At 39.6% G+C, this 12,972-nt stretch overlaps 1 protein-coding gene across 1 annotated transcript; it reads right to left on the bottom strand.

The window, feature by feature from the left end:
• Positions 1–1,439: 1,439 nt before the first annotated feature.
• On the bottom strand, positions 1,440–4,499 carry LOC148097301 (immunoglobulin lambda-like polypeptide 1). Its single transcript, XM_087832308.1, has 4 exons — positions 4,349–4,499; positions 2,149–2,454; positions 1,942–2,016; positions 1,440–1,588 (listed from the first exon to the last, which is right to left on the bottom strand). Exons 1-4 carry the CDS (start codon positions 4,497–4,499, stop codon positions 1,440–1,442), a joined length of 681 nt encoding a protein of 226 aa, XP_087688434.1.
• Positions 4,500–12,972: the final 8,473 nt, after the last annotated feature.

The following is a 12,972-nucleotide window of genomic DNA, read 5'->3' as shown; positions in this document are numbered from 1 at the left end:
GACTTTGAGGGAAAAATCCAATAAGATCAGCATGTTTTTAATGTGGGAATACAACAGTTTCCTCCACCATGACACACACTGGAGCCTCTTTTTGCTCACAGCTTCACTGTTTGTCTCAAAGTTCAGTTTGGAGGCCAAAATTGTTGCAACACATTTGTAAGTTTGCACTAATTTCACTGTGTGACCCTTAATGGATGTAATCAAAGAATCAGTCAGTGAAATATGAAGCTGTGCTGTAAGTTTGGAGGAGAAAAGTGTCTCAGTGACTTTAATGAGGTGAACACATGAATACAGAGCACTGACTGACACGTACAGACTCCTTTAATGAGTCGCACACATTTTTGTGACTTCATTAAATGTCAAAAATGACACAACAACCTGCGAGCACATTATTGTCTGTTTGCTGTTTGTGTGCTTTGTTTCCTGTTATGATAGCAGGCATACAGCCATGTTCTCAATGTCTCAGCTATCATTGATTATTTCTGCTTTTCCTCTTCTATTAGGCACTTCAACTCAATGAATGACACACAGAAAGATTTCATGACTGTGTTCTTCAAAATAAGGACAATATGTTATCTGCATCTGAATGACTCATGTTGCCTTGTTTCTACTTTGTTTGCATATTTCTGCTTGTTGGAAACGATTTTCTGAATCATTCAGTAGTTTTTGTAATAATAAGGACATTTAGCAACACTTCAAAATGATTCTCCAACATTTGCTGTTCAGACTTGATCTGTTCTTACGTGTGTGATATCCAGAATGAAAAACTCAGCTCAGCTAATAAAATGGGAGCTGAGCAGACTGCAGGGGCTTCATGGTCTCTCCTTTGAGTCCATGAAAGTTCATTTGTCAGCTCTGAGTTGAGGATTTGAGCTGTTTCTCTCACAGGTGAAGAACACAGATGCTTCCTGGAATCATTCTTGAAGCAGAGTTCATGCTTGTAACTGTCATTGTGTTATTAAAGTGAAAAGCCACAGCTAACGGTGTGGAGGCTGCAGAGCAGAAAGCCACACAGCCCGTCTGCTGCAGGAAGTTTGGATACAGTCAGTTTGTGCTTCACTCACACGGCTTGTTGTTCATCACACAATGAAAGTAGAATCAAACTCTTCATCTTGAAATCTTTATTATTCACACAAACACAACTACACTGTTTGACATTTGAAAATCAAACAAAAACAAATCAAAATGAAAACTTGTGATAAAAATATTCCTGATGATTTTTGTTACTACAATAAAAGTCACAATAAGTACAAAAAGAATTCTAACTCAGAGCAACAATACATGTAAAGATGGATTTATTTCAGATGATCTTCTAACTGTTGAAGAAAAAGGCAAAATAAGCACAACACATCATAACTAACATTTGTGAACACTGATCAAAGTGATGAATGAGATGAATTGATGAGATCTGATGGTGAGAAAAGGCGAGCAGGAAACAGTCAGTCAGCATGTGTGCAGTTGGTGGACGCTCCCTTGTTTGTGAGCATCATCAGCAGAGAGAGTCCACAGCAGTACACCAGACTCTTCACTATCAGCACTGTGTACAGCAGGCAGAGCAGCTTCACCCTGCACTGAGACTGGAAGGACACTGAAGGACAGACAGACACAAAGAGACAGACAGACAGTCGGGTTATTCCTCTCAGATCAAGGAGAAAAAGTCCAAATAGAAACAGTCACAGCTTCTTCTTCAAGTGGATGAATTGATGTAGTGTTTGTGTCCACTTGGGGGCAGAAGAACTCCACAAGCAGCTAACAAACTGATCTCTGACATATTATGGTCTGTCTGCTGTTTGGTGCTGAGCAGCTAGTGTACAGTGGCTTTATCAGAGCTTGTTGGATGAAGATTTGATCAATTAGTGCAACTTTAAGACCCTAAACTTGTTCCAGCTCCCTCATTGGACATTGGAGCTGTCCATGCAGAGAGGCAGCAGGTGATCTTACAGTCAGCTGGCTGCAGAGCTGGCAGGTCTGCTGGCTCTCTCTCTGGAGGACAGGAGGCTGCTGGAGCTGGAAGCTCTGAAACAGAAAAGGAGTCAAATGTTTGGAGCTGCAGTGAGAAATGTCAGTCCTCTGCTGCTCTGCTCTCTTTGACAGCATCTCCACATGAAGCTGAATCACTGCTCAACACAGTCACCAAGCCTTCATTACCTTGTTGTGTTTGGGCCTCCACTGTGCCCCCCTCGTGCTTCACCCAGCAGCTGTATTTATATATGTCAGAATTGCTCCCATCAACCATCCTGATGGCAATGGTGCGTCCCGACTCTCTGAGCTCCAGCTGCTCTCCAGGGGGCAGCTCCTCCGGTTCTCCGCCGTTCTTCTTCTGTCTTTTCCAGGAGAACTGGACCAGAGGAGGAAACATGGCTGAGGCCACACACAACAGGGAGCTGTTCCCCTCCAGGTGGGCTCTGGATGCTGCTGGGTACACGCTCACCACGGGCTTCACTACCTGCTCATCTGAAGTTTGACAGCAGCAACAAGCAGCACAGACACACATTCACACAGTCAGCAGCAGCTTCCAGCACTGCACTGCATTCAGTCTGATCCTGGAAACTACATGGACTCTGATCACTAAACTACTCATCAATACAGCACAAAGTTCACTACATACACTGGATTCAGCTTTATATCAAACACAGTCATCACCTCATGTCATCATGGCTCACATGACGAACACTCAGCATAATTTGTCATTTGTTTGTTTGTTATTGTTTGGAGGAAAATTAATTCAGTCCAATTTTAAAATATATATATTTGTCTTTATACAAGTCAAAATGTCTTTTCCATATTAGTCCTGAGACACGATTTCTGACAGAGATACTCTTCTTTCCAAAAATACAGTCATCTGTTTTTCAAAATATATTGTACTACTAATACATTTTCTTACATGTGTTTTGACCATATTTGTCTTTCAGACTGATGTCTTCTTAAATATTTTTGTGTAAAAATTGAAAAGAACTACTGTGATTATTTTGTTTTATGTTTGTTATACATATAAAAACTGTAGCAACCATTTCTACACAATAAAAATGTAATTTAAATTGTAAATTAAACGTTTTCAATAATATGAGACATACTTTATCATATTTTTAGTAATAACGTCCACAGTATATGACAAAGTATATTTAACAAAAAGTATTTTGAATGTGAAAATGTATGACTCATTATGGAAATCTGTTACATTGTTTTGCACGTCAGGGTTTTTGGTGTGACATTTTTACCTACTTGTCTAATATTTTTAAGAGTAAGATTGATCCAAATCCGATAGTAATTATCTTTGGGATCTCCAAAGAAACACAAAATTTACAACACTCTCAAAAAAGGTTTATGTCATATGCATTGATTATTGCAAAGAAACTGATCCTGCAGCTTTGGAAAGGCAAAGAGACTCCTGTATTAAAGACGTGGCTTACAGAACTTACAAATACTCTTCATCTTGAAAAAATAAGATATACCATGAATGATAATGTAAAAGACTTTGAATTAATCTGGCACCCTTTACTTACATACCTTGGGAAAATATAAACTCTCTTTTTTTCTGGGAGTCGGGGATTGGGGCCCGTAGTGGGTGTTTTTTTTTTCTTTCTTTCTTTCTTTTGATGTTGTTTATTTGTTTGTTTTGTAAGCTTAGAGAAAAAAAGGGACATAAGTTCTATCAATTTGTAACAACCATGCTACTTGCTCCTAATAAAAGATATTTGAAACAGAAAGTATTTTGAAAAGTCAAGTAATAATAGCTTTTTTACTGTCATGTACAAATCCACACACACTACTCATAGTCAGAAATACATCCATGAGTTTAACAATGTCATATTTTCATATCATGTCTGAATTTTCTAATCAGTGTCTGTTTTAATCACTTTATTTACCAAAAGACACTTTTTGAAGTAGCTACATAAATGTTAGAATATTAAAAATGGATTTTTCTTCCTAAATGGTAAATGAACTGATTCTTTTATAGCGCTTTTCTACTCTGCCGGAGTACTCAAAGTGCTGTAACCATAAAGTAAAAATCTGCTAACAATATATTTATTAATCAACATTTCTTTAATCTCAACATCAAATATGATCTTGTGTTAAAAACCAGCAGAATCACTGAGAGGATCAAATCCTAAATATTTGTAACATCACTAATATTTGCAGAAATAAAGAATAACTTTAGTTGTTCAGTGAGATTTCAACATGTTTTCAGAGATTATTGAGCTTTTCTTCTGTAACAATGGCTGCAGATGAATTCTCTACTAATGATGAAAAACTAACATGTAAAGCCTGAAGCAGCAGAAACTGACTTTAAACACATTTTCAGCTTCTACAATAAAACAACTGAAGGAAAATAAATGTTTGTTCTTACCTGTTACAGACAGTTTAGTTCCAGAGCCAAAGATGCCATAGAAATAACTCCGTCCTGCCACTCTCACAGTGAGAAAGACTGCTACAAAAACCTGTCTGCTGTTGAACGTGTCAGCTGAGGTGAATGAGTCCAAATGAGGAAGCAGGATCATATTTCAGCTCCATGATGTGTTTCTCTAATGTTCATATCAACATGACTGTCTCTTCTTCTCTTTTCTTTTAGCCACACTAGCAGCACGGCTCTGATGTTAATGTCAGTCTGTTGGTCAGTCCACTACTTTAGTCCACATGAAAATAGAAAATCACTATATAAGCACCAGTCCATTTATCCCATCAATGATGCCACCACTACAATGAAACATCTGCTGATAGTATCATGGTTTGGCCCATCTGGCTCACCATCATTAATCACACAATCAATTTTCAATTATAGCAGCAAATTCTGAAGAAAACTATCAGAACATGTGTCTGTGAACTGAATCTCAGGAGAAAGTGGGCCATGCAGCACCACAATGACACAAACCAGTCAAGTTTGTTTTCTTTGTTCCAAATAATGTTGAGAGAAAAATAATCCAGTGAATCCAGCAAGTGATGTGATGAGTCTCTGATATATTGTTTTGTCCTGCACAGTTTACTCTGTTTTTTGCAGCTTGATGGAGCTTCTTGAAAAAGTAAAAGCTGCTCTGTGTCAAAAATGGAGTCAAATTCTTCCAAACTGATGTGCTGGACTGATTATCAGTTACTGCAGGTGCTCCAGCCGAGGAGGAGCAGGAACCAGCAGAACTGCCAAACATCACACACACCACAAATGCCACACTCACAGAGAGACAAAGATAGAAAGCAGAGGGAGGAAAGATAGATGGTGGGTAGGCAGCAGAGGATCAGGGGACCATAACACCATCTTACACAGTTATTAACTAACGAGCTCATTGACTAATCTGAAACATCATTTTGATTTTTCTTCATTGGAATTTCAGCTCACAGTGGATCTGCAACATGAGCAGCTGAAGACCTTCAAGAGCTGAACTTGACATTTTAAACACACTTTGGTTAAACACACAGTTGTACTTGAGATTTATTTTCCCAAGTGGATCACTACAGCTTTGCCATACTGCTACACTTGATTGTTCTTTAATATTTATTAATTTATTAATTTATTAATTATTTTTAAGGTGGAGGTTTGTAACAAAGAGCTGGTGGCAGTAATCATACAGACTGCAGAAGAAATATTTCCAATGGTTTTAGGGCAAGGGAAGATTGTATCTCTGTGGATTGAGAATAGTATTGAAGCTAATTCATTAGAAGTGAGCGCAAACAGTAGTTCCAAAAACTTTATTGCAAAAGTTGAGGCAGAGACACAGTTAGCTAACAATCGGGGAATGATGAGTAGAAAGAATGGACTAGTAAGGAATTGGGAAATTTTAATGTGCGCCAAAAGGATAAAACTGCTGTTAATAACAGTGACAGGTGTGAGTACAAGAAAACAATTCAATCAATCAATCAATCAATCTTTATTTATAAAGCACTTTTCATACAAAAAAAGTGCTTTACATGGTTAAAAGCAGCCAACCCCGCCCCGCCCTCCAACTCACTCCCCACACTTTCATTAACATAAGCGATGTGAATACAGACATATTCCCCCTCCCCACACACACCCACACACGCGCACACTTAAAAAGTAAAATTGGACTGGGTACTGTGGGGTTGAACAAAAGTATTTTACCAGCACAATATAATCTGCAGTATAATCATTGCCTTAACAATGTAACAGATAGCTTTAAGAGGGCCTTAAAATGTGTATGCATATGATTATCCTACTAACCTTGTATTTCAGGTACAGTTCTAACTATTTTCACACATTGCATTTTGTGCTTATTAAGAGTTGTGGCTCAGTCTATTGAGGGTTAGAAGCTTCACCGAGCGCGACGTCTTGGTTGATATATTGGGGGAGACTTGGAGCGTAAAGGGGCGCAGGCTTACAAAACACATATATCTGGCTATTCTTTATTATCTTTATTGGTTCATATTCTTTTATGAGGTTTTAAGTAGTATCATTTGATTAAGACATTTATTCAACATAGTACACATATAGTTTTAGTAAACTGCTAACACATTAGAGAGTGGCCTCTGTTTGACTGTGAGTGTTAGTGCGTGAGGTGAAAGGTGAAATTGAGTGCATCTCAGGCTGACACACACACACACACGAACACACAGTAGATAGAGTCATTTATAGGTGAGAGGTTAATCATGTTTGCCTGTAACTCTAGAATTGTCTCTGTAAAAGAGGAATGGTTTCTTGCTGTCTCTGCAAATAGAAGAACAGTTTGCCAGACGAGAAGTGAAAGTCAGACCGCTGACAGGAAACATCTGTCGTGGAGACGGAGACAGTGTTATCTTTAATTGTGTTAAAAGTCATTGTGATTATGAATTCTATCTATGTATAACCTGTATGTCTGTGACGTTTTTGGGGCGTCATTAAATTTAAGCCCTCAAAGATATAAAACACCTGCTTATGCTCTGTAAGTCGAAGATCAGTTGCTGTCTGTGTATGGTAGTGATCTTCCCACGCGTGTACTTCATTAAAATCATCGTTTGATTGCACCTGGCTGGATCAGTGTTGTTATTCCTGGATTACCTCCTGCACCTCTCCTCAATATTGAACCTAACATTTTGGGAGGCTCGTCCGGTTATTGAGGAGGGAGAGTGAGGTTTGGAGACGGAGAAATCCGGGGGTCCAAGGTGATCAGACGGCCAGACCTAACCAGTGGTCAAAGTGAGTGGGCGTACGCCGGTGCATCACATCTGAAAAGGTAATGCACTACCTGTTGAATTATATTTCCAAAGTGTGCTGAATTGGAAAGTGAAAATTGAAAGTCTACTCACTGAAATTACTGGTGAATGTCTGTTTTGATTTTGGTGAAGGTCTATAAGTAAAAGTGAGTTCGAGTCTCACTAGGATTTAAGGAATTTTGTGGGTTCAAGTCCCAAGGAAAAGGAAAACAGTGAAAGTGAGTTCGAGTCTCACGTAGGATTTAGGGAATTTGGTCATTTAGGGGTTCAAGTCCCAAATTGGTCAGACAGGTTGGACCTGCTTCAGTCTTACACTTTTTTTGGGTGTGGACTGTTGTTTAAAGTATTATAAATTTTTGAAGGACGGTGGTTCGAGTCCACTAGGAGGCGCAGTGCTCAGAGGTAACGCTTGCCAAGGCCAGGGACGCCTAGGCCTTGTCCTCTTAGAGGGATAGTCAGTTGGTCACTGTGGAGCTTGGGGCACTCCAGAATAACTAGTGGTTGCACCACTTTACCGTTTGGAACGGTATCTGCACTTTTTTGGCCAGCAGAAGTTGGACTTCGGGCGTGTAACTTTAACTTAAAACTTCGGGGAAGCCTTGGCTGCGAAAGACCAAAAATAGAGCTTCAGGCAAAGTTTGGGTTGGTTGACGCTTTTAAATTGAGTTAGGGATGTTAGAGATTAGGCCAGAAACAGTTCGAGTCTGAGACTGGAGAATTGATCGCAAAAAACTGATAGAGTTTATCCGCTGGGCGGTTAGGTTAAATTTCCCGAAATTGTGTAGGTGCTAAAAGGCCTAAAAATCTGTGCAGTTGTAATATAAGGCTTCGCTTGTAATATAAGAATAGGAGATCTCTGTGTGAAAGGAGTCTGAGTCAGTGCTGGAGCTATTTTTAGACTGTGTGTGTGTACATGCAAATGAACCAGCTGCTGCGGAGTGTATGAGAGGATTGTGCTTTCGGTTTCGTGTGCTGTTCAGCTTTATAACTATTGTTTGCATATGTGGTTAAATGTCTGGGATTAAGCTGTTGGTTTTGACACGAATAACGCTGTAAATACATTTTTTGATTAAGGCAGATGAATAGATGATTGCTGATGGCGTTCTGAAGTAGAGTATAACAACTTTTACGTCTGAAACCAGCAGGCTATCTAAGACAATTTAAGGTGGTATAGGACTTTGTGAATATAAAAATAATAGGTTTTAAATTTACTTAAGCCTTTTAAATTGCTGTTTGAATTGTAAAATACTGTATGTTACCAAAGGAGAGCACAAAATAGGAGACTAGCTCAGAAGTTACTGTTAAAAAGATATGAGCTGGCTTAAAACAGAGAAACTGGAGTGGTCATCCTGTGAGGATTGAATGATGCTCTAACTCTGTGGTCAGGAGTGACATGTTTAGCCGCATGTTCTCCTTAAATTGCTGGCTGTCTGAGTGGTGTCCCAGAAACGATGTGGGCTTCATAGATAATTGGCAAACCTTCTGGAGGAAACCTGGTCTTGTTAGGAGAGATGGCATCCATCCCACTTTGGATGGAGCAGCTCTCATTTCTAGAAATATGGACAAATTTATTAAACCCCTCAAAACATGACTATCCAGAGTTGGGACCAGGAAGCAGAGTTGCAGTCTTACACGCCTCTCTGCAGCTTCTCTCCTCCTGCTACCCCCCCAAAAACCCATCTCCATAGAGACTGTGTCTGCTTCCAAAAAGACAAAAAACAAACTAAAAACCAGCAACAAACAACTTAAACATTTACAAAGAAAGAACAATACAGTATCCACATCTGAACCAAAGAGTAAAACAGTGAAATGTGGATTATTAAATATTAGGTCTCTCTCTTCCAAGTCTCTGTTAGTACATGACTTAATAAATGATCAACAAATTGATTTACTCTGCCTTACAGAAACCTGGTTGCAGCAGGATGATTAGGTTAGCTTAAATGAATCAACACCCCCGAGTCATTCTAACTACCAGAAATCTCGAAGCACAGGTCGAGGGGGCGGTGTGGCAGCAATTTTTCACACCAGTCTATTAATTAATGAAAGACCAAGACAGACTTTTAATTCATTTGAAAGCCTGATGCTTAACATTGTCCACCCCAGCTGTGAAACTCAGAAACCAGTCTTACTTGTTATCATCTATCGTCCACCTGGGCCTTACACAGAGTTTCTGTCTGATTTCTCAGACTTTATATCTGATTTAGTTCTGAGCTCAGATAAAATAATTATTGTGGGTGATTTTAACATCCATGTAGATGCTAAAAATGACAGCCTCAACATGGCATTTAATCTGTTGTTAGACTCAATTGGTTTCTCTCAAAATGTAAAAGAACCCACCCACCACTTTAATCACACTCTAGATCTGGTTTTAACATATGGCATAGAAACTGAACATTTAACAGTGTTTCCTGAAAACCCTCTCCTGTCTGATCATTTCTTGATAAAATTTACATTTACAATAATTGATTACGCAGCAGTGGAGAGTGGACTTTATCAAAGTAGATGTCTTTCTGAAAGCGCTGTAACTAAGTTTAAGAATATAATCCAGCCACTGTTATCATCGTCAATGCCCTGTACCAACACAGAGCAGAGCAGCTATCTGAACGCTACCCCAACAGAGGTCGATTATCTTGTTAATAATTTCACCTCCTCACTACGTACGACTCTGGATACTGTAGCTCCAGTGAAAACTAAGGTCTCTAATCAGAAGTACATGACCCCGTGGTATAATTCTCAAACACGTACCCTCAAGCAGACGACTCGTAATCTGGAGAGGAAATGGCGTGTCACAAATTTAGAGGATCATCATTTAGCCTGGAGAAATAGTTTGTTGCTTTATAAGAAAGCCCTCCGCAAAGCCAGAACAGCTTACTATTCGTCACTGATTGAAGAAAATAAGAACAACCCCAGGTTTCTCTTCAGCACTGTAGCCAGGCTGACAAAAAGCCAGAGCTCTTTTGAGCCAACCATCCCTTTAACGTTAACTAGTGATGACTTCATGAACTTCTTCACAAATAAAATTTTTATCATTAGAGAAAAAATTACCAATAATCATCCCACAGATATAATATTATCTACAGCTACTTGTAGTTCCATTGATGTTAAGTTAGACTCTTTTTTTCCAATCGATCTTTCTGAGTTAACGTCAATAATTACTTCCTCCAAACCATCAACGTGTCTTTTAGACCCCATTCCTACAAAACTGCTCAAAGAAGTTCTGCCATTGATTAATTCTTCGATCTTATATATGATCAACCTATCTCTAATAATCGGCTATGTACCACAGGCCTTCAAGGTGGCTGCAGTTAAACCTTTACTCAAAAAGCCATCTCTAGACCCAGCAGTCTTAGCTAATTATAGGCCAATCTCCAACTTTCCTTTCATATCAAAAATCCTTGAAAGAGTAGTTGTCAAACAGCTAACAGATCATCTGCAGAGGAATGGTTTATTTGAAGAGTTTCAGTCAGGTTTCAGAGCTCATCACAGCACAGAAACAGCTTTAGTGAAGGTTACAAATGATCTTCTTATGGCCTCTGACAGTGGACTCATCTCTGTGCTTGTCCTTCTTGACCTTAGTGCAGCATTCGATACTGTTGACCATAATATTCTATTAGAGCGATTAGAACATGCTGTAGGTATTACAGGTATTGCACTGCAGTGGTTTGTATCATATCTATCTAATAGACTCCAATTTGTGCATGTAAATGGAGAGTCCTCTTCACACACTGAGGTTAATTATGGAGTTCCACAGGGTTCAGTGCTAGGACCAATTCTGTTTACATTATACATGCTTCCCCTAGGCAGCATCATTAGAAGACATAGCATACATTTTCACTGCTATGCAGATGACACCCAGCTCTATCTGTCCATGAAGCCAGATAACACACATCAATTAGTTAAACTGCAGGAATGTCTTAAAGACATAAAGACTTGGATGGCCACTAACTTTCTGCTTCTCAACTCAGATAAAACTGAGGTCATTGTACTCGGCGCTGAAAAGCTTAGAAATTTGGTATCTAACCAGATTCTTACTCTGGATGGCATTACCTTGGCCTCCAGTAACACTGTGAGGAACCTTGGAGTCATTTTTGACCAGGATATGTCCTTCAACGCACATATTAAACAAATATGTAAGACTGCGTTCTTCCATTTGCGCAACATCTCTAAAATTAGAAATATCCTGTCTCAGAGTGACGCTGAAAAACTAGTTCATGCATTTATTACTTCCAGGCTGGACTACTGCAATTCATTATTATCAGGATGTCCAAAAAACTCACTGAAAAGCCTTCAGTTAATCCAAAATGCTGCAGCAAGAGTACTGACAGGGACTAGAAAGAGAGAGCATATTTCTCCTGTTTTGGCTTCCCTTCATTGGCTTCCTGTTAAATCCAGAATTGAATTCAAAATCCTGCTCCTCACATACAAGGTCTTAAATAATCAGGCCCCATCTTATCTTAATGACCTTGTAGTACCATATCACCCTATTAGAGCACTTCGCTCTCGCTCTGCAGGCCTACTTGTTGTTCCTAGAGTATTTAAAAGTAGAATGGGAGGGAGAGCCTTCAGTTTTCAGGCCCCTCTTCTGTGGAACCAGCTTCCAGTTTGGATTCGGGAGACAGACACTATCTCTACTTTTAAGATTAGGCTTAAAACTTTCCTTTTTGCTAAAGCATATAGTTAGGGCTGGACCAGGTGACCCTGAATCCTCCCTTGGTTATGCTGCAATAGATGTAGGCTGCCGGGGGATTCCCATGATGCATTGAGTTTTTCCTTTCCAGTCACCTTTCTCACTCACTATGTATTAACAGACCTCTCTGTATTGAATCGTATCTGTTATTAATCTCTGTCTCTCTTCCACAGCATGTCTTTATCCTGTCTTCCTTTTCTCACCCCAACCGGTCGCAGCAGATGGCCGCCCCTCCCTGAGCCTGGTTCTGCCGGAGGTTTCTTCCTGTTAAAAGGGAGTTTTTCCTTCCCACTGTCGCCAAAGTGCTTGCTCATAGGGGGTCATATGATTGTTGGGCTTTTCTCTGTATCTATGAAGCGCCTTGAGGCGACATTTGTTGTGATTTGGCGCTATATAAATAAAATTGAATTGAATTGAATTGAAGTCAGACATAGGCTTTAAGCAATTATGAGCCACTAATAAGCGTGACAGAAAGGAGCAGGTGTAAAATAAACCTGTCCAAAAGTTTGATAGGAGTGAATCAATAAGCACGCAATAAAGTGGACTTGTTAGGAGTAGTTTAACACAAGTATTATTAAAAGTAAGTCTAATTGGAAGCAAAAATAAAGAAATAAATAAAATAATAATAATAGATTTTAAGGAGACTGTTATTGGAGAAAAGTGAGAAATTTAGGTTACGTATAGCAACACATAAAATAAGGAAATGCTTGTCTCTGCGTCTTGTCAGATTGAAGTGTCAAATGTAGGGGATTTAGTGCAGGTGAATTGTGTCGGTCACGGGGAGACCGAGGAGACAGTATATAATTTCTCAGTGGGTGCAGTGGTAGAGGAATCCGAATTTGAAGTCTGTTTAACCCGTTGCCTTCTTTTATTTCAAGGCCTGCTTGAAGTTAGTCAAAACAGCCACAGGATGGTATGGTCGCCTTCGCGGGCGGCAATTTATCTGTTAAACCTGTGGGAAGCTCGAGAAAACGGAGAAAGTTTTGAACTAATGTAGGGTGATCTTTGGTGGTAGTTTTAGGCTAGGATGAGTGCCGTTTCAGGGCGTATCTGAGGCCCTGGGAGAGTGGGGGTGGTGTTTATCTCCCGGTCCCAAAAGGTGCGGAGTATTGCTGTAGAGTGTATAAGAGACGCACGGTGCCGTTAAT

The sequence above is a fragment of the Neolamprologus brichardi genome, chromosome 18 (assembly GCF_056152115.1).
Source record: "Neolamprologus brichardi isolate AB-2024 chromosome 18, ASM5615211v1, whole genome shotgun sequence".
Classification (NCBI taxonomy): Eukaryota; Metazoa; Chordata; class Actinopteri; order Cichliformes; family Cichlidae; genus Neolamprologus; species Neolamprologus brichardi.
The sequence above is the reverse complement of the archived record's forward strand: the minus strand, read 5'-3'. Positions and strand labels throughout refer to the sequence as shown.